The sequence below is a fragment of the Neoarius graeffei genome, chromosome 23 (assembly GCF_027579695.1).
Source record: "Neoarius graeffei isolate fNeoGra1 chromosome 23, fNeoGra1.pri, whole genome shotgun sequence".
NCBI classification, from domain to species: domain Eukaryota; kingdom Metazoa; phylum Chordata; class Actinopteri; order Siluriformes; family Ariidae; genus Neoarius; species Neoarius graeffei.
The window spans coordinates 38,945,344-38,972,408 of NC_083591.1; the positions used below are offsets into that span (position 1 = coordinate 38,945,344).

General features: G+C 41.5%; 1 protein-coding gene across 1 annotated transcript in view; it reads left to right on the forward strand.

Moving 5' to 3' along the window:
- sema6ba (sema domain, transmembrane domain (TM), and cytoplasmic domain, (semaphorin) 6Ba) overlaps positions 1-27,065 on the forward strand; it is a 224,719-nt gene that overhangs the window by 29,632 nt on the left and 168,022 nt on the right. The window contains exon 3 of the mRNA XM_060906139.1: positions 5,519-5,633. Coding sequence (XP_060762122.1) covers positions 5,519-5,633 — 115 coding nt within the window. The remainder of the gene's footprint in view (positions 1-5,518; positions 5,634-27,065) is intronic.

Here is a 27,065-nt window from a genome sequence, read left to right on the forward strand (position 1 = left end):
TTCCTTATGGTAATTGCCAACACACTGCAGATGCCATGAATAGAGATTAGGTTGAAGATTATGTAGGGGCTGGCATGATGTTGCAGTGGTAAGCACTGTCACCTCACAGGAAGAAGGTTCTGGGTTCAAACCTGGTGGCCGACTGGGTCCTTGCATGTTCCACCTGTGCCTGCATGAGTTTCCTCACAGACCAAACATGTGTCAAAGTCAAGTCAAAGTCCCTTCCATGCCAGGATCTGGTCTTCCCAGGCAGTCTCCTGTCCCACCAGCTCTTTGAAGTGCATGGGTGCGGCGCTGGTCTCCGTTTCCATAGCCCTCAGCCAGCCTCTTGCCTATACAGCTAGGGTTACAGTGGGGGGCTAGTCCTCTGGTAACCACGAGAATTTGACTTCCCTACTCGCATCTGTATTGCAGCGTGCCTTGCCAGATGGCAGTAGGTACCATTTTTACGATGGCCTTTGGTATGACTTGACCCCGAGTAGAACTTGCAATCTCCTGGTCGAGAGGCAGACATGCTAATCACTAGGCTAGCTCGCGGTCCAAACACATGTGGATTAGGTCAACTGGCTACTCTAAATTGCCCATAGGTGTGAATGTTAGTATGAATGGTTGTTTGTCTCTGGGTTAGCCCTGCAATAAAGTGGTGACCTAGGTGCCCAAGCTGTATGCTGCCTCTTGCCCAAAATCAGCTGGGACTGTCTCTAGCTTCCCCATGACCCTGACAGATACTGTAAATGGTATCGATAATGGATGGATGGATTTCTCATGTAATTAAATATAGGATATTGAAACACTTTGTGCTGCTATACAAGTCACTGTGAATTACTTTGCTCTTTTAGAAATGATCAAAATTGAGAATTCAACAGTGCCTTTGTATAAGCAAGTATAATAAACTCATGGTGTGCTAGCTGCCTTATCCTATGTGCTGTAGCTTACTCTTAAAAGGGTACAATGTGCTGCATACAATTAACTATGACTCAACTAAATATAACAAATGCCACCACCCTTTTATTATTCACCTTAACAACAAATATTGGGAGGAAAGCTGCTGTCAGTTGTTGTTTTTTTCAGTAATGACCTTTTACAAAGGCACTTAAAAGCTGTTAGTTTTCAACACATCAGCTTGGAATGACAGCAAATGCTGTGAGCATTCTGCATTTAGAATCTCCTGTGTAGGTTTCTTCAGTTCAGAATGTACTGTACTGTTTATGTGGTAAATAAAATGTTTAAAGGAACATGCAAATGCATACCAACACAACATCCAATCATCCATCTATCCATCCACTATCTACACAACTTGTCCGTCAGGGTTGCAGGGGAACCTGGAGTCAATCCCAGATGACTTTAGGTGAAGGGCAAGGTACACCCTGGGCAGGTTGCCAATCTATTGCAGGGTTGTTTGGATTGAGCTGTCTCTGAAGGCAGATCTCACCATTAGAAGAGTGACTGGCTACTTATGTGTTTTTCAGTGGCTGACCAGACCAATGCCAGACAGACAAATACACCTGCAGTTGCCGCATTTCCATTGTGCCACTGTGGCTCCAGTAGGTTGTGACTGGATGAGATTCTTTCGGCGTCAACATTTTATCCTTCTTTGGTTGGATGCGGTTTTCCTCAAAGGCAGACAGTCCCTTAGCGCAGAGTTTACTCCATGTAGTCCGATTTCCAGCTGAAGCCTTCCATGTGTCTGGATTTATGGGGCAAGATTTTAAACTTGCTTTTAAAATGCCTTTATATCTTTTCCTTTGTCTGTGCCTGTTTCTCTGGCCCTCCTTCAGTTCACCAAAAAGGGGAAGTTTTGGGATTCGTGTGTCTTCCATGCAGGCAGTGTGTACCACTCACCTGAGCTGAGATTAGATAATATGGTATTCTATGCCCTGTATTTTACAACACTCAAGTACTTCTGTGTCAGGAATTTTATCTTTCCAGTCGATCTTTGCTATCTTCCTGAGACATCTAAGATGGAATTGATCCAGTTTCTTAACATGGCGCTTATAAGGGTTCTAGTACTCACTGCCTTAGAGCAAGGTGGAGAGCACCACAGCTTGATAAACGTGGATCTTAGTTGAGAGTCTGATGCCATGATTGCTCCACAGCCGCTGTGTCAGTTTGCCGAAGGCAGCACTCGCCTTACCAAATCTAGCTGAGATCTCATCATCAGTTGTTGCATTCTGTGACAACATGCCACCTAAGTAGCAAAATTATTTAGGCAGGGTGCTATCTTGTATTTATCTTAGATTTGCTTAATTACAATTATTAATGAAGTTTACTAATTAAAGCTTAATGGGCAGTTCAACAAAAATCGCTTCTTCTCTGTTAATTCCTTGCCATTTTGGATTCTTTCTGGCAAATAGGTAGATATTCCTAGGGTGTATATAGCTTCTATATATAAATTGTATATAGTGTATATAGCTTGCAGCATTTATTGTGCAAGGTGGCCCACTTTAGATCGTTCCTTCTGGACTAGACGGGGCTGGAGTGAGCTACGCCATCATTGACGGTCTCATTAAGTGATATTTAATTTACTTTAAGATGATCTGTTCCTATAATTTTGCTCAGCTAAAAATTGGGATCGTCTGCCACCAAAATGTGCCATGTTCCAATTTGTTTCACATCTAGATGTACAGTGCTCAGCATAAATGAGTCCACCCCCTTTGAAAAGTAACATTTTAAACAATATCTCAATGAACACAAACAATTTCCAAAATGTTGACAAGACAAAGTTTAATATAACATCTGTTGAACTTATAATGTGAAAGTAAGGTTAATAATATAAACTTAGATTACACATTTTTCAGTTTTACTCAAATTAGGGTGGTGCAAAAATGAGTACACCCCACAACAAAAACTCATCTCATCTCATTATCTCTAGCCGCTTTATCCTTCTACAGGGTCGCAGGCAAGCTGGAGCCTATCCCAGCTGACTACGGGCGAAAGGCAGGGTACACCCTGGACAAGTCACCAGGTCATCACAGGGCTGACACATAGACACAGACAACCATTCACACTCACATTCACACCTACGCTCAATTTAGAGTCACCAGTTAGCCTAACCTGCATGTCTTTGGACTGTGGGGGAAACCGGAGCACCCGGAGGAAACCCACGCGGACACGGGGAGAACATGCAAACTCCACACAGAAAGGCCCTCGCCGGCCCCGGGGCTCGAACCCAGGACCTTCTTGCTGTGAGGCGACAGCGCTAACCACTACACCACCGTGCCGCCACAACAAAAACTACTACATCTAATACTTTGTATGGCCTCCATGATTTTTAATGACAGCACCAAGTCTTCTAGGCATGGAATGAACAAGTTGGCAACATTTTACAACATCAATCTTTTTCCATGCTTCAACAATGACCTCTTTTAGTGACTGGATGCTGGATGGAGAGTGATGCTCAACTTGTCTCTTCAGAATTCCCCATAGGTGTTCGATTGGGTTCAGATCAGGAGACATACTTGGCCACTGAATCACTTTTACCCTGTTCTTCTTCAGAAATCCAACAGTGGCCTTAGATGTGTGTTTAGTCATGTTGGAAAAGTGCATGACGACCAAGGGCAATATATCTAGAGCAATACATCTGTGAATTCATGATGCCATCAATGAAATGCAGCTCCCCGACACCAGCAGCACTCATGCAGCCCACATAAGGACACTGCCACCACCATGTTTCACTGTAGGCACCAGGCATTTTTCTTTGTATTCCTCACCTTTGCGACGCCATACAGTTTTGAAGCCATCAGTTCCAAAAACATTTATCTTGGTCTCATCACTCCAGAGTCTAGAGTCCCAGTAGTCTTCATCTTTGTCAGCATGGGCCCTGGCAAACTCTAGGCAGGCTTTTTTGTGCCTGGGCTTTAGGAGAGGCTTATTTCTTAGACGGCATCCATGCATGCCATTCCTCTGCAGTGTACGCCATATTGTGTCATGGGAAATAGTCACCCCAGTTTGGCTTTCTACTTCTTTAGATAACTGCAGTGAACTTGCATGCTGATTTTCTTCAACCCTCCTCATCAGAAGACGCTCCTGTCGAGGTGTTAACTTCCATGGACGACCTGGACGTCTCTGTGAGATGGTTGCAGTTCCATCTTTCTTAAATTTTTGTACCACTTTTGCTACAGTATTCTGACTGACAAGTAAAGCTTTGCTGATCTTCTTGTAGCCTTCACCTTTGTGGTGTAAAGAAATTATTTTCTTTGGGGAATTCTGAAGAGACAAGTTGAGCATCACTCTCCATCCAGCATCCAGTCACTAAAAGAGGTCATTGTTGAAGAATGGAAAAAGATTGATGTTGTAAAATGTCGCCAACTTGTTCATTCCATGCCTAGAAGACTTGGAGCTGTCATTAAAAATCATGGAGGCCATACAAAGTACTAGATGTAGTAGTTTTTGTTGTGGGGTGTACTCATTTTTGCACCACCCTAATTTGAGTAAAGCTGAAAAATGTGTAATCTAAGTTTATATTATTAACCTTACTTTCATGTTATAAGTTAAACAGATGTTATATTAAACTTTGTCTTGTCAGCATTTTGGAAATTGTTTGTGTTCATTGAAATATTGTTTAAAATGTTACTTTTCAAAGGGGGTGTACTCATTTATGCTGAGCACTCTAAATACAGTATCAGGAAATGAAAGCTGAAATTCTGATCTGTATTCTATACCAATATTCTGTATCTGTCTCATATTCATAATTTGATGTCAAACCCAAAAGTCTTCACTGTATAGCAAAAACAAAAGAATTGGCCTTGCTGTTCTGATACTTTGGGGCTGTGTGTATACTGTATATATAATTCTAATCTACTGAATTTCCTGAAAATGGTATACATAATGGATGGATGCATTGATGATGGATTAATATTCTGAATTATTAAGAACATTAATCTTACTGGTTATTTTCCCAGCATTATAATACAGCAATAATAGTGAGAGTTGTTTATTTGCCATAAGCCAACAGCTGTTTCTGCTGTAAAACATGCAAGCACGTGAAGACTGGAAGCAAAATGTGTCAGCAAATTTCCAGCTGTATTACAGGGTGTGTTTGCATGCGTGCAGCAGTTTTAACAATGGGAACCAGCAGTAGGGCGAGCTGTGAAGCATTAAGCGTGGCACATGCCTTGTCTCCATCAGTCATGGCTGGTGAAGGTGTTATTAGAGGCACAGTACTAGAACCAGTATGATGTATGGCTTTGCGCTCTTACAACCATACTCTTCCTCCTCTTGTTTCTCTGTATCTCTGTTCCCTTCCCTTCTCTTTCTTTCTTTTTTTTAGTGAATGGTTAGAACAGTATCTTGCTTGATTTCTTCCTTGTTTGGTTCTATACTTTCACTTGTTTTCTGTCTCATCTTGATTCTTGACTTTCTAATCTTTCTTCCTCTCTGTTTATCTTCCACCTCCACTATCCTGCTTCCTCTTTCTCTTTCTCTATTTACTTCATTCATTTTTAAATCCTCTTTATCTTAATTTGTACTTTCTCTCTCTCTCTCTCTCTCTCTCTCTCTCTCTCTCTCTCTCTCTCAGTTGCCAGGCGTTACCCTGTGTTTCTGGGACGAGCTCATCGCTCTTACATGCAGCAGGAGCCGCTGTACATTCAGACAGTTCTAAAAGTCAACCGCACCCTGTACATCGGTGCCAGGTAACCTCACCTGTTTCTTTCTTCATCTTACAATAAAATACATCTTATTTATTTGGCTCATACAAATGAATAAAAGTCTACATTATAACGCTGCCAAGTGGCACAACAGGGAAGCATGTAAATCCCATTTAAACCCCAATGATGCCATAGCATGTCTGTGAGTGACTGGTAGTCAAATACAGCATAACTGACCCTGCAGTCTGGGCAAGAGACTTGGTAAACCTCTCTCGCAGTCAGTCAGAATTAGCTCATGTATAAAGAAAAGGACAATCTCCTTCAAGATCTGTGGCTATAATGTGGTGCAGGAGCAGTAGATAAAATGAGGTAACTTAATATTAGCCTTCCTTGGTTGGCAGCTGTCACGTAGCAAGGCAGTACTAGCTCGTACATTACAGGCATTTAGCAGACACTCTTATCCAGAGTGACATACAACGTACCCAGAGCAGCCTGGGGAGCAGTTGGGGGTTAGGTGCCTTGTTCAAGGGCACTTCAGCCATTCCTGCTGGTCTAGGGAATCGAACCTGCAAACCTTTGGCCCCAAAGCTGATTCTCTAACCATTAGGCCGTGGCTTCCTAGTAGGTTAATACATGACTGCAGAATTCTTGATTTTTGAGTCTTTAGTTTGAGCACAGGACATAAAGCATATTGGCAAGTACCTGGTGCCTTCTAAGAGTATAAAATGAAATGAAATGCTCACTAACCCTAGGCAGTGGTCTCTCAGTGGTTAATTTTCTGAGAAAATTTCAATCCCAGGACTACCTGAGGACCACTGCTTGGCCTTTGAGTAGCCACTTTGAGCTGACTCTCAACTGCTCAGTGAAATTCTCACTATGACTACAAACAGCTGCCCATTGATCAAATGTAATTTTGTTTTTTTAATCATTTATCATTTTGCCATTTGTCATTTATCATTTGTGCCCAGTAGCCAAAGCAGGTATTAGTATTCTTCATTTGCAACCACGTGACCAAAACTGCTTGCGTCATTGACTGCTGCCATGTTGGAGGAGATACCACTACATTATTTATTTTATGAGAGAGAGAGAGAGAGAGAGAGAGAGAGAGAGAGAGAGAGAGAGAAAACATGGACAATAAATAACCAAATGCAAAAAAGACTTGAGGCCTTTGAGATGTGGGCTTACAGACATATGAACAAGATTTCTTGGACTGAAAAAGTAACAAATGAGGATGCGCTGAAGAGGGTAGGTACTAAGCGAATGCTTCTGAAAGTAATTAAAGAGAGAAAACTCAAGTACTTTGGTCATATAGTTGGACATGACAGCCTCTATCATACTCTACTGGAAGGCCCAGATAAACAGCAGGCAAGGTCGAGGCCGGCCCAGAATGTCATGGGTTATGGACATCAGGAGATGGACTGGCATGACTTACACAGAGGCAGTATGAAAAGCACAAAACTGGAAAGAATGGCTTTTCATCACATCCCACCCTCGACCAGAGGAAAGAAACGTGAAGAGGAAGAAATTATAAAAGAGCACTCGGCGGGCGAGGAGGCTGCAGGATTTGAGGTAGTGGATTGACATGAATCTTGTTCGATTGACTCTGTGATCATTTGGGAAGATTCTTCAATAATTTTGCGTTTCTTTCTGTGCTCTTTAAGCCTCGCATTTTTGAGCTACCACTTTCGTACCATCTTTGATTTTATTGTGGCCCATATTTTGTGTTGGAGCCCAGTCTGGAGCCATAAAATTGTCGAGATCAGCTGGTTTCCTGAATGGAAAGAAAAAGCAACATAAAAGCAGCAGCATCAAAAATAATATACAGCTCTTTTTAAAATGAAATAATCGTAAAAGCCTTTGATTGTCGGCTCACGCACTCGATGATCACGGTGAGGTTCTGCACGACCAGGCTATTAAATGATCCAATATTTCTGCTATATTGCGATCTTTCATTAATAACTAGTTCGCAGCGCTTACCATTGATAAAATTTTCACTGCAGACTCGTGTGGGTTTTTGCTTTCTCAACGCTTAGATCAGCCTGGTTTATGTTGGACAGCCGTTGACGTCTACGCTCCGTGGACAACTCCTCTTGTTTTTTCTCCTTGATTATTTATAAGTGATGGAACTCTAAAAAAAAAACCTTATAAGTCTCCTAGTCTCGAATAGAGTTGTGCCCGCATCCAATTACAGCACAAAGAGTCGGCATAGTGAAGAAACAAAAGGAATTTTTGAGCATAACAACCTCTCGAGTATATCTTCGACAGTAAATGTGTGCCATGTGAGTTTGTGTATATCCTCCAACACGGCCGACTTCTGGTTCAAAGCCTTATGCATAATTAGCTATGACGTCACATGCAAATGAAGAATAACACTTAAAATGTAAAGTACAATAACACAAATTACAAACTAATGGGTTAGCTTAATGGGCAGCATGGTGGTGTAGTGGTTAGCACTGTTGCCTCACAGCAAGAAGGTCCGGGTTCGAGCCCCGTGGCCGGCGAGGGCCTTTCTGTGCAGAGTTTGCATGTTCTCCCCGTGTCCGCGTGGGTTTCCTCCGGGTGCTCCGGTTTCCCTGACAGTCCAAAGACATGCAGGTTAGGCTAATTGGTGGCTCTAAATTGACCGTAGGTGTGAATGGTTGTCTGTGTCTATGTGTCAGCCCTGTGATGACCTGGTGACTTGTCCAGGGTGTACTGTACCCCGCCTCTCGCCCACAGTCAGTTGAGATAGGCTCCAGCTTGCCTGTGACCCTGTAGGACAGGATAAGCGGCTACAGATGATGGATGGATGGATGGATGGGTTAGCTTAACATTAGATAGCTAGCTAGGATAGTGTGAAACAATACTACTGTATGTGTGTAAGTTCCACCTCTCAGCACAAAGAACCAATAGCCATTTTGGTGAAGATGTTATCATAAAATGGTTGATTCTCACACCGACACGTGTACAGATATAGGGAGGTTTGCTCTTTTAGTAATGGAGAAACATGCATGCATGTGTAGTAGCTAGAGCAACCTGAAAACATGTTTGTGTGTGTGTGTGTGTGTGGTATTGCAGTCAAAACCACACATTTACACTACTTTGTCCAATTTTAGCCATTTGTAATATTATCTTCTTTGCAATATGGGTTTCTTTTTCTATTCAAGTAGGAAACTGATCTTGTACAACTGACCAAGATACATAATAACTTTCTGGGAGTGTTGCCAAGATGGCTGCCAAGTGGGCAGACTTTACTAAAAGGTCTTTAGTACAAATCAGAATCAGATACATATGATGGCAGAAAGTTAACTTAATGCACAAGCTAATCTTCCAATTTGTAATCAACAAAGCTTACACAGCCTTATTCACTCAAGTACACATTCTCCCATACACTCTTTAAACAGTGCAGGAGCGGGTTGAAATTGTTTTCAATAAAGATATGTATCATATATTGAGCGTATGGGAGAGTGTGATTATGCACATTGAAAGTGCTTGGGGAAAAATGCTTCAATATCACTTCAGAAACATTGCATGAGCCTATGATTAGCTCATCTAGCCATAAGGCCGATGAGCTGTTGCCATGGCGTAGCGTCCGTCATCCGTCACCCGTCCATCGTCCACAATTCAGCTAAATCGTATCTCGTCCGTCAGTTCTCCACGGATTTCTGTTCTGATTGTTTTGTTTGAAAGAACTCATCACTCTGCACAAAACTTGGTTGGTGTTTTGTCAATTTTTTTTTTTTTTGCTAACGAGTTAGTAATTAGGACAAATTAACAGATTTTCCAGGCCTCTCACTAGAATTTTTTTAATCTCCTCTGTCATTTCTCATCCGAGTCCTGTTTTGATCGATGTTTTGCATAGATCTTACCATGAGGAACAAAACTTGTTTGTTTGTTGATTTTTCTGTTGTGAACAATTTGCTTACAACTTTGTTTATTTTCAGTTAAATCATATCTCCGTCCCTGAGTTCGCAATGGATTTCAGTTCTGATCGTTTCGTTTGAAAGAACTAGACCTTCTGCACAACACTTGGTCATTGTATTGTCAGATTTTTGCTAACGAACTGCTAATGAGGTCAACTTCATGAGTTTTGGGACTTCTCATTAGAATTGTATCTCCTCTTGCAGTTCTCACCCGATTTCAGTTCCGTTCGATGTTTTTCGGTCGATCTTCCCTCGGGGAACAAAACTTGGTCATTTGTTTGTTGATTTTCTTGTTGTAAACAATTTGCTTACAACCTTGTTTACACCTTTGTTTATTTTCAGTTAAGTCGTATCTCGTCCCTCAGTTCGGAATGGATTTCAGATCTGATTGTTTTATTTGAAAGAACTCGACCTTCTGCACAACACTTGGTCATTGTATTGTCAATTTTTTTTTGCTAACAAATTAGCAATTAGGCCAACTTAACAAATTTTCTTCTGACTAGAATTGTATCTCCTCTCTCATTTATCATGCGATTTCAGTTTTGGGTAGATCTTGCCTTGGGGAACAAAATTGCAGTCCTTTGTTGATTCTCTTATTGTCGTGGAGGTTGGTCCTCTATCACATTGTCACATTTCAGTTCTGTTTGATGTTCTGGTAGTCATGGTTGTTTTGATGGCAGGCTGGATGAGCTGCTGCATCCTTGACATTCTAGTTATATTTATTGTGGGGTTTATTTATTTATTTATGTATTTTTATTTTTCTACTCCTGATTCCTACTTTGTTTATTTTTACTCTGATTTGTATTTGTGCTAGTGGATGCACAGTATGTAGGTAAGTATGGGTGTCTCAGTGTCTCTTTTTATGTAGAAACTGCCTCTTAGCTCTACCGTACCTCATCAGCATACTTCACCTTACTTCACACACAAGCTGACCCATAATGGATTGATGCCTTTTGCTAAATGTATCTTAGCTGCTTTGGAAATGTCATCCTTATTAATGTTACGCACACTACTATCTTTTATTTATATATATATATAATATATATATATATATATACACACACACGAGTATTTTATTCGAGACAGGATTTTCATTTAAACAGCAGTGACAGGTGTCCTAGTCCGTCTGAAATGGAAATGAAAAATTACACAGTGGAACAATTTCATTACAACTTGAGATCTCTAAAAGCACTTCTGTGATAAGCGGTGGATCCAGTAATGTAAAGGAGGTATTATCCACTCGGAAAGTCATTTTCCCATCTGCTTTTTATTATTCCTTTCACTATGTGCATGTGTGTGTGTGTATGTATGTATGTATGTATGTACCTGTGCACTCGATCCAACGGGTGTCTTAAGTAGTTGAAGAAATACACCACATTCGCTTCAAAGCCAGTGCTGACGGGAGGTCTTAAGCTCTCTGGAGAATTCACATGTGCTCCCACTTAGACCAAGGTCTGAATTATAAACCCTTTCGAAAGGGAGTTTAGGAAGCCAGCCTTTACCCCCTGCCCTCTAGTCTCCTAAAACACTCTCTTCTTGTCTACTTACTGACAGCAGAAACACCGCAACTTGGGTTGCAGGATTAGAGGTGGCAGGAAAGCTGGCGGAAACAGGTTAACACTTTCCAGAAAGTGTGAGGTCTTAGGACAGAATATGCGCAAGGCTGGGAGCCACATGGATTTCAGGAAGAACAGCGTAGACATATTTGTCGTAACCCACACTGTAAAATCATAGGGCCATATTCAAAGCTGGCAACTGAAATCCAAAAGTTAAATGAATACTTTTTACAAGGAAAGTTACTTTTATTCAGAGACACAAAAAGTCAATTTTCTGAGTTCCCTATTCCCATTATTGTCTGGCATCTCTGAGATTGTCAGATTTTCCTTGAGTAGAAACCTTCGAGACGGTGTTTTTGAAAAGCGTCTCGACCACTGCCTTAAACACAAGCACCTGTCTTGTACATCTGCTGCTGCAAAAAAAAAAAAAAAAAAACTGAAAAAGCAAATACATTTTTTTCTGGTAAATGCAATGATGTAGAAGAAAAAAAGTAATATATTGCTGCATGAATAATTATAATTAACAGCTATTCCGTGAAATCGAGTGATACATGAGCTGATAGCTGACGAGGCGCATAGCACCAAGTTGGCTATAAGTCACGTACGACAAGATTGAGTGGAATAACTGTTTTATTCGATCCACATTCACTGGATTTTGAGAAACAGAGCATTTTTATTTTCTGCAAATTCAACAAACAAAAAACTTTATACAAACCGTTCGACAAAATAATTTCCTCTTAGACTGTAAACAAACCGCCAAAATGACAGTAACAATTTGTGAAAAATGCTATAATAATAATTCTTGAAAGATAAAGATATGTTCTTACCATCAAATACTTTCATTCCATATTTAGTTGCTTTTTTTCTTTCTTTCTTCTTTATTAGTTTTTTTTTTTTTTTGGCGGTTGGCAAACCAACTTACAGATGCATTACCACCACCGACTGGGCTGGAGTGTGGAACAGGAGATACTGGGGGGAAAAAAAAAACCAAAACAAAAAAACCCCCTATATTCTTTTAGCTATTTTTGTTTCTTTTAATTACTTGGTAACAATTTTGGGGGTTTTGTTTTCGAGTAGAGTTTTTATTTCGTCCTCGGTTGGTTCAGCAACACTCGCCACCATTTTGTTTTTCTCTACTTATGGTATATGAGCTGATATCCTAGTAGTAGAGTACCCAATCAGAACACACGATTGTGCATATCTAGTGAATGTGGATAGAATAATTAATAATTATTCGCCGAAGGTGAAGTGAATATTGGTAAATAATAAAAATAAAAAATGTAAAATTAAAAAAATCATGTTAAAAAATTATTTATTTCAATCTTCAAATGCAGCATGCAAATGTAATGTGCGTAGGCTTGCGTCACTTATCTACGCCGAGTCACATAAAATACTTTTGAAAAAGATAAAATAAATCACAATTCCACCTGACCTTTGATTAGTTTTAGACCAAACTTCATAGCATCTTTAGTGCTTTTAGGAACAGCATTTTCTTTCATAATTTGTAATTCTTCCTCACTTACGGTGATGAAACAATTGGCCGCCATTTTGCCGAGTCGCTCGAGGTGATTATTGAGAAATAGTCTGAATCTCTCGACCAATCAGCGCATGTGATTTCCTATAATCACCTCCATATTTATACGAATTGTAATTAGGACATTAATCATTTTGGTTTAATTGAACAATGTCATTCATTATTTGAAGCTTAAAAAATAGCACTTGATCCAGCACATCCTGTTATTTAGTATTTTACTTTTTTACATGGCGTGCTAATCATTGACTAAATGAAACCAGGACATATGAACTCAAGATGGTTGAAGGCTATTTTCACACCTTTTAATTCAGTATTTCAAGTGAAATAATCCATCCATCCATTATCCGTAACCACTTATCCTGTGCAGGGTCGCGGGCAAGCTGGAGCCTATCCCAGCTGACTATGGACGAGAGGCGGGGTACACCCTGGACAAGTCGCCAGGTCATCACAGGGCCTCAAGTGAAATAATGAATTAGTAAAGTAATCCCAATGTTTTCATTAATTTGTTGCATTCTTATGTAAAACTACTTATGGTTTGAAGGACAAGCTGACAAAGCGCACATGCATTGAATATTGGCCTCGAATGTTGTTCTGTAGTTTTTCTGAGTGAATTTACAGAAAAAAAATGGCCAGAAATAGTCTTCAGCACAATATAGTGTTGTTCCATCAAACTGTCAGATAATGGAGCTGGACTTAATACTGCTTCTCACTCAAGCCGATATCCTGGAAGCAAATGCACTTTCGTTCAAAGTCAGAGTTGCACATAACCTCTGTTTGACTCAAACTCCATCCTGCGTCTGTACCACATTACTCAAGTATTATGTGAATAGTATTTATACTTTTGTGTTCAATTTCAGTATTAAATCCCTGCGTGTACATGCCTGAACTTCAAAATCAGCTGTCAATCCAACACGCCTCTGTAAAACATGCCTGAAGGATGAAAGTTCTTCCATGAAAGCACACAAAATGCAGTGCATGAACACATACAATATTAATAACACTTACAGTGTAGAACATCATAGTTCGATGTTCAAATGGTCTGATTCTTCCTGACCAAAACATTAACCTTGTTGTCTTTGTCTCTGAAGACAGCCATGCTAGTAATCATAGTCTGTACCTGTCTGATTAGGTAACAACGGAACCTTGGCAGTTATGTCTTTAGGGACACTCATCAGTGTCATGCATCATAATGTCTAGGAGTTGTTTACTTGCAAATCCTTCCTGACTCCTCGTGCTACATGAAGAGTAGGCTGAATAACACGGCTAATTAGCTAGCCAGAATGTCACATTTATCAATGATTAAGTTTTGTGTGTTGGCTGGTCAGTTAGGAACTTAATTATGACTGCTAATCCAAACAGTAAATAACAGCATCCAAAGATTTCTCCCATCTCATCTCATTATCTCTAGCCGCTTTATCCTGTTCTACAGGGTCACAGACAAGCTGGAGCCTATCCCAGCTGACTACGGGCGAAAGGCGGGGTACACCCTGGACAAGTCGCCAGGTCATCACAGGGCTGACACATAGACACAGACAACCATTCACACTCACATTCACACCTACGGTCAATTTAGAGTCACCAGTTAACCTAACCTGCATGTCTTTGGACTGTGGGGGAAACCGGAGCACCCGGAGGAAACCCACGCGGACACGGGGAGAACATGCAAACTCCACACAGAAAGGCCCTTGCTGGCTACGGGGCTTGAACCCGGACCTTCTTGCTGTGAGGTGACAGCGCTAACCACTACACCACCATGCCGCCCCCCAAAGATTTATTATTATTATTATTATTGGCACACGACAGGTAAGTTATTTTCATCAGCCAGAGTCAGCCAGACTGACAGTTCTGTCTGCAAGGGGGATAGAAAAACCACCAAACCCCAATCCAAACTCTAACCCTAATCCAAGATGACAGCTGACTTCCATCTATAAATGCAACCCAAGTTCATGTCCCTCTATACAACTGTCTATCATCTGAGCAGTGGTTAACACTGTTGCCTCATAGCAAGAAGGTTCCCGGTTTGAACCCCACAGCCGATGGAGGCCTTTCTGTGTGGAATTTGCATGTTGTCTGCGTGGGTTTTCTCCGGGTGCTCTGGTTTCCCCCACAGTTCAAAGACATGCAGGTTAGGTAAAATACCCAGCCACTGGGGTTGTACAAGACAGTGCATAATTAGTGCCAGTCCCCAAGCCCAGATAGACGGGGGAGGGTTGCGTCAGGAAAGGCATCTGGTATATAACCTATGCCAAAAAAAAAAACAAAGGCCCAGTGTGAGATTAGCATGAGCTAAACTGGTTATTAACCTTCTGAAAATAAAGTCAATTATTATTATTACATTAGTGGGAATGATACGTGAAAGGATGTTTTCAAATTCGGTCATTTGGCCATTACACAGATTCTAAAAGCTCAAAAAAGCTTCTTTTTTTTAAACTAACATGCAGCCTCCTAAAATCTGTGTACGATCAAGGATAACTGGGTGACATGATGGTAGAGTAGGTACAGTTGTGGTCAGAAGTTTACATACAGTGACATGAACGTCATCTTGGATATGAATGTCATGGCCTTTCAGTAATTTGGCCTTTCAGTAATTTCTTTGAACTGTTCTTTTTCTGTGGCAGAATGTACAGCGTACATCTTTAATTTAAAAAAAAAACACTAGAATTTGGTGCACAAGTTTTAATTTTCTTTGGGTTTTCTGAAATCAACACAGTGTCAAAATTATACATACAGGGTCAAAAATTGACATGCGCTCACTTAGGTCATTAATTCAGAGGTGCTGAAACTTCCAAAATGTCTTTTTATCTTGCCAAGGCCAAGGTCTCTTAACTTCCTGTTAGTGATCATGATTGACTACAGCTGGTAGCTTCTCTGTGCCTTCATAAAAAGGGTTTGTTTACAGCACTCATTGGATTGACCAACACACAATACAATGGGAAAGTCCAAGGAGCTCAGTGCAGATCTGAGAATGAGGATCGCAGATGTACACAACTCTGGAATGTCTCTTAGAGCCATTTCTAAACAACTGCAAATTCTAAGAACAGTTCAAACAATTGTATGCAAGTTATTGTGAAGTGTCGTCACTTTGCCAAGACACTTTGCTTCAAGAAAACCCAAACTGTCACCCTCAGCTGAAAGAAAATTGGTTTGGATGGTCAGGAACAACCTGGGAACCACCATGGCACAGCCCTGCCATGAACTGGAAGCTGATGGATCACTGTCTACAGTTCAGATCACCATGGACTAAGAGGCTATTATCCAAGAAATAACCCCCTGCTCTAAAATTGACACCTTCAAGCTTAACTAAATTTTTAAGCTGACCACACGGACAAAGAAAAAGCCTTCTGGAGGAAAGCTGTATGGTCAGATGAGACAAAGATTGAGTTGTTTGGCCACAATGACCACCATGTACAGAGGGACACTGTACCAGCTGGTGGTGGTGGTAGGATCATCATGCTCTGAGGCTGTTTTGCTGCCAGTGGAACTGGTTCATTGCACAAAGTGGATGGAATAATGAAGAAGGAGGACTACCTCTGAATTCTTCAGCATAAACCATCGGAAACTTGAACACGACTTGGGAGTTACAACAGGACAGTGAACCCAAACACGCATCAGAGCTGGTTGTGGAGGATAAAGTAGGCTAACATTAAGCTTAAAACAAGTCCTGACTTCAACCCTATTGAAAATATATGGACCGTGCTTATAAGTCGAGTCCATGCCAAGAAAAAAAAATTAATCGAACTTTGCCAATTCTACCATGAAGAGTCATGAAACATCCAACCAGAATTCTGCCAGAAGCTTGTTCATGGTAAACAAAAAATGTTTGGTCAAGGTGAATCTTGTGAAGAGACATTTTACCCAAATATTAAGTATGTGTATGTATATTTTTGACCCTGTATGTATAATTTCGATCCTGTGTTGATTTCAGAAAACCCAAAGAAAATTAAAACTTGTGCACCAAATTCTAGTGTTTTTATTTAAATTAAAGATGTATGCTGTACATTCTGCCACAGAAAAAGAACAGTTCACAGAAATTACTGAAAGGCCAGATATTGCCATGACATTCATATCCAAGATGACATCATGTCAGTGTATGTAAACTTCTGACCACAACTGTAGCTTCACAGGTACAGGGTTCCCCAGTTTGATCCTGAGCTCATTTTACCGTCTGTGAAGAGTTTTGCATGTTCTTGACATGTCTCCGTGGGTTTCCTCTGCTTCTCCTGTTTCTTCTCATCTCCCAGAAAACATGGATTTAGGTTCACTGGCTATGCTAAGTTGCGAATGAGTGTTCGAATGCATGGTCTGTATGCATGGTTTCCTGTGATGGACTGGCATGACTTCGTGGGCGTATTCCTGCCTGACACCCAGTGTTCCCAAGATAGCTCTCAGATTTGCCACTCTGACCAGGATGAAACAGTTAATGAAGATGAGAATGAATCTATGGTAACTGCATTTAATAAATAGAGAGGGATATTGGACCAGATGTTGACCCAGGGTTTTACTTAAAACTGAACATCGTCCGGCGGCACGGTGGTGTAGTGGTTAGTGCTGTCGCCTCACAGCGAGAAGGTCTGGGTTCGAGCCACGTGGCCAGCGAGGGCCTTTCTGTGTGGAGTTTGCATGTTCTCCCCGTGTCCGTGTGGGTTTCCTCCGGGTGCTCCGGTTTCCCCTACAGTCCAAAGACATGCAGGTTAGGTTAACTGGTGACTCTAAATTGACTGTAGGTGTGAATGTGAGTGGGAATGGTTGTCTGTGTCTATGTGTCAGCCCTGTGATGACCTGGCGACTTGTCCAGGGTGTACCCCGCCTTTCGCCTGTAGTCAGCTGGGATAGGCTCCAGCTTGCCTGCGACCCTGTAAAACAGGATAAAGCGGCTAGAGATAATGAGATGAGATGAACATCGTCCCCAAGGAAGTAGTTTTCATTTCGAACATTAGCTCAGTCTTTGGGAAGTTTAAGGAAAGCTTCCTGGGTTGAGAAGATACCAAGAGTGTGTATCAGGAATACTTTAAAATATAAAATTGTTTTGATTTGTTTCACACTTTTCTTGATCACTGCATAATGTCAGGGACAGTATCTTAATGAAATACCCAGAACAGGGTAACACTATTTCTGTAATGAAATGACATTACAGGCCTTATCCAGAGTAACATACAACACACCCAGAGCAACTGAGAGAGCAGTTGGGGGTTAGGTACCTTGCTCAAGGGCACTTTCACCATTCCTGCTGGTCCAGGGAATTGAACTGGTGACCTTTTGGTCCCAAAGCAGCTTCTCTAACCATTGGACCATGGCTTCACAAATTGTAAAGTGACATGGTATGTACAGTGGTGCTTGAAAGTTTGTGAACCCTTTAGAATTTTCTATATTTCTGCATAAATATGACCTAAAACGTCATCAGATTTTCACACAAGTCCTAAAAGTAGATAAAGAGAACCCAGTTAGACAAATGAGACAAAAATATGATACTTGATTGTTTATTTATTGAGGAAAATGATCCAATATTACATATATGTGAGTGGCAAAAGTATGTGAACCTCTAGGATTAGCAGTTAATTTGAAGGTGAAATTAGAGTCAGGTGTTTTCAATCAATGGGATGACAGTCAGGTATGAGTGGGCACCCTGTTTTATTTCAAGAACAGGGATCTATCAATGTCTGATCTTCACAACACATGTTTGTGGAAGTGTATGATGGCACGAACAAAGGAGATTTCTGAGGACCTCAGGAAAAGCATTGTTGATGCTCATCAGGCTGGAAAAGGTTACAAAACCATCTCTAAAGAGTTTGGACTCCACCAATCCACAGTCAGACAGATTGTGTACAAATGGAGGAAATTCAAGACCATTGTTACCCTCCCCAGGAGTGGTCGACCAACAAAGATCACTCCAAGAGCAAGGCGGGTAATAGTCGGCAAGGTCACAAAGGACCCCAGGGTAACTTCTAAGCAACTGAAGGCCTCTCTCAAACTGGCTAATGTCAATGTTCATGAGTCCACCATCAGGAGAACACTGAACAACAATGGTGTGCATGGCAGGGTTGAAAGGAGAAAGCCACTGCTCTCCAAAAAGAACATTGCTGCCCATATGCAGTTTGCTAAAGATCACGTGGACAAGCCAGAAGGCAATTGGAAAAATGTTTTGTGGATGGATGAGACCAAAATAGAACTTTTTGGTTTAAATGAGAAGCATTATGTTTGGAGAAAGGAAAACACTGCATTCCAGCATAAGAACCTTATCCCAACTGTGAAACATGGTGATGGCAGTATCATGGTTTGGGCCTGTTTTGCTGCATCTGGGCCAGGACGGCTTGCCATTATTGATGGAAAAATGAATTCTGAATTATACCAGCAAATTCTAAAGAAAAACGTCAGGACATCTGTCCATGAACTGTATCTCAAGAGAAGGTGGGTCATGCAGCAAGACAACAACCCTAAGCACACAAGTCGTTTTACCAAAGAATGGTTAAAGAAGAATACAGTTAATGTTTTGGAATGGCCAAGTCAAAGTCCTGACCTTAATCCAATCGAAATGTTGTGGAAGGACCTGAAGCGAGCAGTTCATGTGAGGAAACCCACCAACATCCCAGAGTTGAAGCTGTTCTGTACGGAGGAATGGGCTAAAATTCCTCCAAGCCGGTGTGCAGGACTGATCAACAGTTACCGGAAACATTTAGTTGCAGTTATTGCTGCACAAGGGGGTCACACCAGATACTGAAATCAAAGGTTCACATACTTTTGCCACTCACAGATATGTAATATTGGATCATTTTCCTCGATAAATAAATGACCAAGTATAATATTTTTGTCTCATTTGTTTAACTGACTTCTCTTTATCTACTTTTAGGACTTATGTGAAAATCTGATGATGTTTTAGGTCATATTTATGCAGAAATATACAAAATTCCAAAGGGTTCACAAACTTTCAAGCACCACTGTAGCCACGGTACATGTTGGTCACCATCACATGTTAACATCCATCCATCCATTATCCGTAACCACTTATCCTGTGCAGGGTCGCAGGCAAGCTGGAGCCTATCCCAGCTGACTACGGGCGAAAGGCGGGGTACACCCTGGACAAGTCACCAGGTCATCACAGGGCTGACACATAGAGACAAACAACCAATCACACTCACACCTACAGTCAATTTAGAGCCACCAATTAGCTTAACCTGCATGTCTTTGGACTGTGGGGGAAACCGGAGCACCCGGAGGAAACCCATGCAGACAAGGGGAGAACATGCAAACTCCTCACAGAAAGGCCCCCGTCAGCCGCTGGGCTCAAACCCAGAACCTTCTTGCTGTGAGGCGACAGTGCTAATCACTACATCACGGTGCTGCCCCATGTTAACATTGCGAATCAAACTACAAGGCTGAGCATAATTCTGAAAATGGCTGGTGTGAACGTAGCCTCGTTTTTATTTATTTTTTTCCTCTTTTTTTTTTTTGATGCTCAGAATATTGGCCATAAATGAGACTGTGATTTTAAAAATGAGCACATTGAGCCAATTTCATGACTCCTTGAGTAGTCCACATTTATTCTCCACCATCCCAAGAGGCAGTGTATGATATCTAGTGTGTTTTAGAGATTTCATTAGCTTTTTAGAACATGTTTGACACTCGGAGCTGTAAATGCTCTGTGGTAATGGTCTCGCTGTTATAATTGGTCCCACAGTTCCACAGAGTAGTAAAGAGTCTGTTCTTACTTTCTTAAATTCAGCCTTTTAAGATGTCACACAGATAATGGATAGATTTCTTAGTGCTGTATATTGATATCATTAACCTTATTTCGTATCGAAAATGTCACTTAAAGTATTCACTTTGCTTCTAGCTTTGAATGATAACTAATGCATAAAACATTGGACTGCTTTATTAAGTTAAAACACTGGTCTCCTGTAGGTTAGAGTATTACTGACTGCACTGTAGAACGTTTCTTGATCAAGCCATCTTTTGGGTGGGTGTGTTTGGCAGGGTTGGGAGGTATGCGGGTATCATCGGTACTTGCCATTCTCTTTGTCAGTACAACATCAGTGTCTATTGTTACTTGCAGTCAAAAGTAGCTGATTTGGCATCAAAATACAGTACCAGTCAAAAATTTGGACACTCCTACTCATTCATAGGTTTTTTTTCTGTATTTTGCATTTTCTATACTGTAGAACAATACTGAAGACATCAAAACTATAAAATAACATAGAGTTGTGGTCAGAAGTTTACATACAGTGACATGAATGTCCTCTTGGATATGAATGTCATGGCAGTATTTGGACTTTCAGTAATTTCTTTGAACTGTTCTTTTTCTGTGGCAGAATGTACAGCATACATCTCATCTCTAGCCACTTTATCCTGTTCTACAGGGTCGCAGGCAAGCTGGAGCCTATCCCAGCTGACTACGGGCGAAAGGCGGGGTACACCCTGGACAAGTTGCCAGGTCATCACAGGGCCGACACAGACAACCATTCACACTCACATTCACACCTACGGTCAATTTAGAGTCACCAGTTAACCTAACCTGCATGTCTTTGGACTGTGGGGGAAACCGGAGCACCCGGAGGAAACCCACGCGGACACGGGGAGAACATGCAAACTCCGCACAGAAAGGCCCTCGCCGGCCACGGGGCTTGAACCCAGACCTTCTTACTGTGAGGTGACAGCGCTAACCACTACACCACTGTGCTGCCCCTACAACATACATCTTTAATAAAAAAAACCCACTAGAATTTGGTGCACAAGTTTTTTTTTTTTTTGGGTTTTCTGAAATCAACACAGGGTCAAAATTATACATACAGGGTCAAAAACTGACATACGCTCACTTAGATTATTAATTGAGAGGTGCTGAAACTTCCAAAATGTCTCTTATCTTGCCAAGGTCAAGGTCTCTTAACTTCCTGTTAGTGGTCATGATTGATGGCTGGTAGCTTCTCTGTACCTTCATAAAAAGGGTTTGTTTACAGCACTCATTGGATTGACCAACACACAATACAATGGGAAAGTCCAAGGAGCTCAATGCAGATCTGAGAATGAGGATCGCAGATGTACACAACTCTGGAATGTCTCTTGGAGCCATTTCTAAACAACTGCAAATTCCAAGATCAGTTCAAACAATTGTATGCAAGTTACTGTGAAGTGTAGTCACTTTGCCAAGCCACTTTGCTTCAAGAAAACCCAAACTGTCATCCTCAGCTGAAAGGAAATTGGTTTGGATGGTCAGGAACAACCTGGGAACCACCATGGCACAGCCCTGCCATGAACTGGAAGCTGATGGATCACTGTCTACAGTTTTGTGAGTTTTATATCACCATGGACTAAGAGACTGCTATCTAAGAAATAACCCCCTGCTCCAGAATTGACACCTTCAATCTTAAGTAAAATTTGAAGCTAACCACATGGACAAAGAAAAAGCCTTCTGGAGGAAAGCTGTACGGTCAAATGAGACAAAGATTGAGTTGTTTGGCCACAATGACCACCATGTACAGAGGGACACTGTACCAGCTGTTGATGGTGGTAGGATCATCATGCCCTGGGGCTGTTTTGCTGCCAGTGGAACTGGTTCATTGCACAAAGTGGGTGGAAAAATGAAGAAGGAGGACTACCTCAGAATTCTTCAGCATAAACCATCAGAAACTTGAACACGACTTGGGACTTGAGAGTTACAATAGGACAGTGAACCCAAACACGCATCAGAGCTGATTGTGGAGGATAACGCAGGCTAACATTAAGCTTAAAACAAGTCCTGACTTCAACCCTATTGAAAATATATGGACCGTGCTTATAAGTCGAGTCCATGCCAAGGAAAAAGACAAATTTAATTGAACTCTACCAATTCTACCATGAAGAGTCGTGAAATATCCAACCAGAATTCTGCCAGAAGCTTGTTCATGGTAAACAAAAATGTTTGGTCAAGGTGATTCTTGCAAAGAGACATTTTACCCAAATATTAGGTGTACTGTATGCATATTCTGACCCTGTGTGTATAATTTTGACCCTGTTTTGATTTCAGAAACCCCAAAGAAAATTAAAACTTGTGCACCAAATTCTAGTGGTTTTTTTTTAATTAAAGACGTATGCTGTACATTCTGCCACAGAAAAAGAACAGTTCAAAGACATTACTGAAAGTCCAGATATTGCCATGACATTCATATCCAAGATGACATTTATGTCACTGTATGTAAACTTCTGATCATAACTGTATGGAACATCTCATCTCATCTCATTATCTGTAGCCGCTTTATCCTTCTACAGGGTCGCAGGCAAGCTGGAGCCTATCCCAGCTGACTACGGGCGAAAGGCGGGGTACACCCTGGACAAGTCGCCAGGTCATCACAGGGCTGACACATAGACACAGACAACCATTCACACTCACATTCACACCTACGGTCAATTTAGAGTCACCAGTTAACCTAACCTGCATGTCTTTGGACTATGGGGGAAACCGGAGCACCCAGAGGAAACCCATGCGGACACGGGGAGAACATGCAAACTCCACACAGAAAGGCCCTCGCCGGCCACGGGGCTCAAACCCAGGACCTTCTTGCTGTGAGGCGACAGTGCTAACCACTACACCACCGTGCCGCCCCTGTATGGAACATACATAGAGGATATTACATGGTGGAGTGAAAATATGAAGTTTATCTTTGCCTAAGGTAACCAGATTTCTGAGAAGAAAACCGGGGACATTTTTGGTTCAGCGGTGAAAATTATCATTCAAACATCTAATGTTTTCATCTTTGTAATATAAAGGGGGAGACATTTCTGGTTTTCATGTATTTTGATCATGCGTTGCCTAAAAAGTAGGATTTTATAGAAGAAGAAACCTTTATTCGTCACACGCACACTTCAAGCATAGTGAAATTCATCCTCTGCATTTAACCCATCTGAAGCAGTGAACACACACACACACCCAGAGCAGTGGGCAGCCACACCAGAGCGCCCGGGGAGCAGTCAGGGGTCAGGTACCTCGCTCAAGGGCACCTCAGCCCAAGGTGGCCCCACGTCAACCTAACTGCATGTCTTTGGATTGTGGAGGAAACCGGAGCACCCGGAGGAAACCCATGCAGACACGGGGAGAACATGCAAACTCCACACAGAAAGGCCCTCGCCGGCCGCGAACCCGGAACCTTCTTGCTGTGAGGCGACCGTGCTAACCACTACACCACCGTGCCGCCCATTTTACTCACTGAGCGCACTGCAGGCCGATTCTGCAACTGCTTTAGGTTCACATTCATTAAAGACAATGTGAAAATCTTTGGTATGGGTTCATAGTTTAGATTTATAGACTCTTAAATTGTAGGCTAGCTGAAGTAGATGTTTTAGACCCATGAAAGTAAATATATTAAATTAATTACCACATCTGCCACTAGTAACGGACAATGTCTTTAAAAATATACAAAACCCATAACACAATTTAAAGAAGTAGTTTCCTTCAATCCAAGCAATTTCAAAGTGTGGTAACATTATTATTATTATTATTATTATTATTATTATTGATACAAATGATTCCCGATCTCCCGTAGCCTAAATTGTAGCCATAGCTGAATTGACGACCTAGCCTTCATAAGTATCCTTCGTCAAAATGTGTAGTCCGCTACACATCCCAACAAATTATACAAATTACTGACACTTTGGTAACATTACCATAAACCTACAGCTTTCCATAGCCAGCTACTCTGTGGGATAACACACCAATTTGTGTGTAAGTTAGCTTATGCCGTCGAACTGTTACAATTTTACCTCAGCTAGATTTCTGTTACAGCAACGCTACATCTAGCAACAACTTCAGCTGACTGATTGGTGCTGCATTGAGCTTTCTCCTGCTCGCATTGGCTGCAGTCAGCTACGGTTTGTTAGGTCAACCGCTACGTCTCAGTCCAGTGTGACAAGCAATGTTATGTCATACACAACATCGCAAAACGTAGCTTACACATTTAAAGGCTAGATAACAGATGACAAACGATGTCACTTAGGCCTGCAAGAAAAGACTGGTTCACCTGTGCACGAACAGATGAAGCGATCTGTCAAAGCTGAATGAATGACTTCAGTTGAGGCAAAGATTCTAGCGCTCCGCTAAAAAGTTGTTCCTCAGCTCCACCAATCAAAATACTGGACAGGCTATTGCCAGAGGTGTTCCGGGGCGGATCCAGGAAAATGGGAGGGGGGCATCAACCCAGTAAGACCGGGGGCCCCCGGAAGCTCTGCAGTTTTTAAATGCCCGGAGATGCATTTTGAGCTGTCAGAGACATGTTGTAAATGAAATCTCTTCTCATCTCATCTCATCTCATTATCTGTAGCCGCTTTATCCTGTTCTACAGGGTCGCAGGCAAGCTGGAGCCTATCCCAGCTGACTACGGGCGAAAGGCGGGGTACACCCTGGACAAGTCGCCAGGTCATCACAGGGCTGACACATAGACACAGACAACCATTCACACTCACATTCACACCTACGCTCAATTTAGAGTCACCAGTTAACCTAACCTGCATGTCTTTGGGGGAAACCGGAGCACCCGGAGGAAACCCACGCGGACACGGGGAGAACATGCAAACTCCGCACAGAAAGGCCCTCGCCGGCCACGGGGCTCGAACCCGGACCTTCTTGCTGTGAGGCGACAGCGTTAACCACTACACCACCGTGCTGCCCTCTTCAAGAAAATGACCATATAAAAATATTTTTTGAAGTATGAACTTTCTAAACCATTTTATTAATAACTGAAAATGATATTGTCAGAGTTGCAGGTATATGCATAGAACAGAATTACAACTGATATATGATAATATTTATGAAAGTTGCATTGTCATATAACGCATTACCACATGACACACTACAGTGTAGTACTCTGACCACAAAACACCTTATATATCAATAAATTATGACTATTTTAGCAACTGCAATCTGAACTCCTGCTCAGGATATTCAATGTACATATTAATACATTAATGAATACGAGCAGTAGCCGGACAGCCGACACGTGTGTGTGTGTGTGTGTGTGTGTGTACGCAATAAGCCTGCTGCAGCGTCTTATCATTTTGGCTCATGAACATGCATGTTAACGATACCATAAACATAAAAGGATGGTGCACACCCTGTACATGTAGTCTACAATACAGTCTGGGATTACAGCATGTTATGTCGATACACGAAGTTCCGGCGCCTTGTTAAAATCCAACAGGACTCGCCCAGCTTGCTTTTCAGTGCATTCGTGTCACGAGCGAAAGAAACTAAGCTCGGACCGACTATTAAATATAAATTTATACCATAAATTCTTCAGCTCAATCCCACATAACAGTTTATTTTGTTTATTTTTAAAACATTATTAATTAAATAAAAAAACAGCAGGCATATTTCGGCATGTACAATACTAAAACTTTGGGTTTTTTTTTTTGACGGATGTGTGCACCTGGTGCCCCCTCCCCCTTAAATCCACACCGGTGTTCTCGAACATCTCTGCTATCGGCCTGAGCCCGTCTTAACCTCCTAGGGCTTAGCGGTCACATGCGTGGACAGCACTTTATGGAAATTCGGAACAAGAATCCACATATGTGGACATACTTTTTCTCTAAAAGTACATCTTATCAAAAGATGATGCTTAGTTTTTATTCTAATCAGGTTCTAATAAGCCCAAATAGCAAAGAGAAATAAAAAATGCATGTAAAAAAAAAAAACAGCTTGGGCCTTAGGAGGTTAAAGTGATCCACAAAACAATACGCGAGATGTCTGCCGAAATCAATATTGATATGATAGCATGCAATATTGTTAGCATAATGCTTATCCTATGTGTATTACACCATGCTACCCAATGGAGAATGAGTGTGCAATATTGTTACAATATTGCATGTTGTCAAGACAACACGACATCACGTCGGAGATGTAAAACTTCCCTGCTAGCAAGCGACTGTGACACTTTGTAAACAAACTGTTTGCTGTTTGCCAGGTTTGCTTCATTAAATATGGAAGATTTTTAGAGAATTTTGGCTGCCAGGTTGCTCTGTTGTGTGGAGTTGTCAATGTTGATTTTAAAAGTACTGTAACTAACTAAATTACAAAGGGAAATGAATACTTAAGTATGAGTGAAAAATACTGTAGCGAGTGTGCAGCGTGGAAGAAGAGTCTGGAGACAGAAATCTTAGTTTTTCGGTCGTTAGCCTGTGCTACTTGCTCTCGATAGCACTGGCTTGACTGTGCTAGCATTGGCCTTTGCGAATGCTACTGCTGAACGCTACACTGGCTGGAAGGTAACTGGACTGCCATGCTAACAGCACTGAGTCGTGGGTTAGCTAGCATTGGCCTTTGAGAATGCTGATATGAAGAGTGTGTATGTATAATAATAATAATAATAATAATAATAATATTGGCTGGATTTGAGTGGTCTTTCAGATATATTCCATTCAGCTAGCATGATATTGAACGAGTCGAAGATGAGTGCTAGCTGAATGGAAAATATCTGATAGACCACTCAAAGCCAGCCGATATTATTTAAATATGTCACTCAGAGCCGTG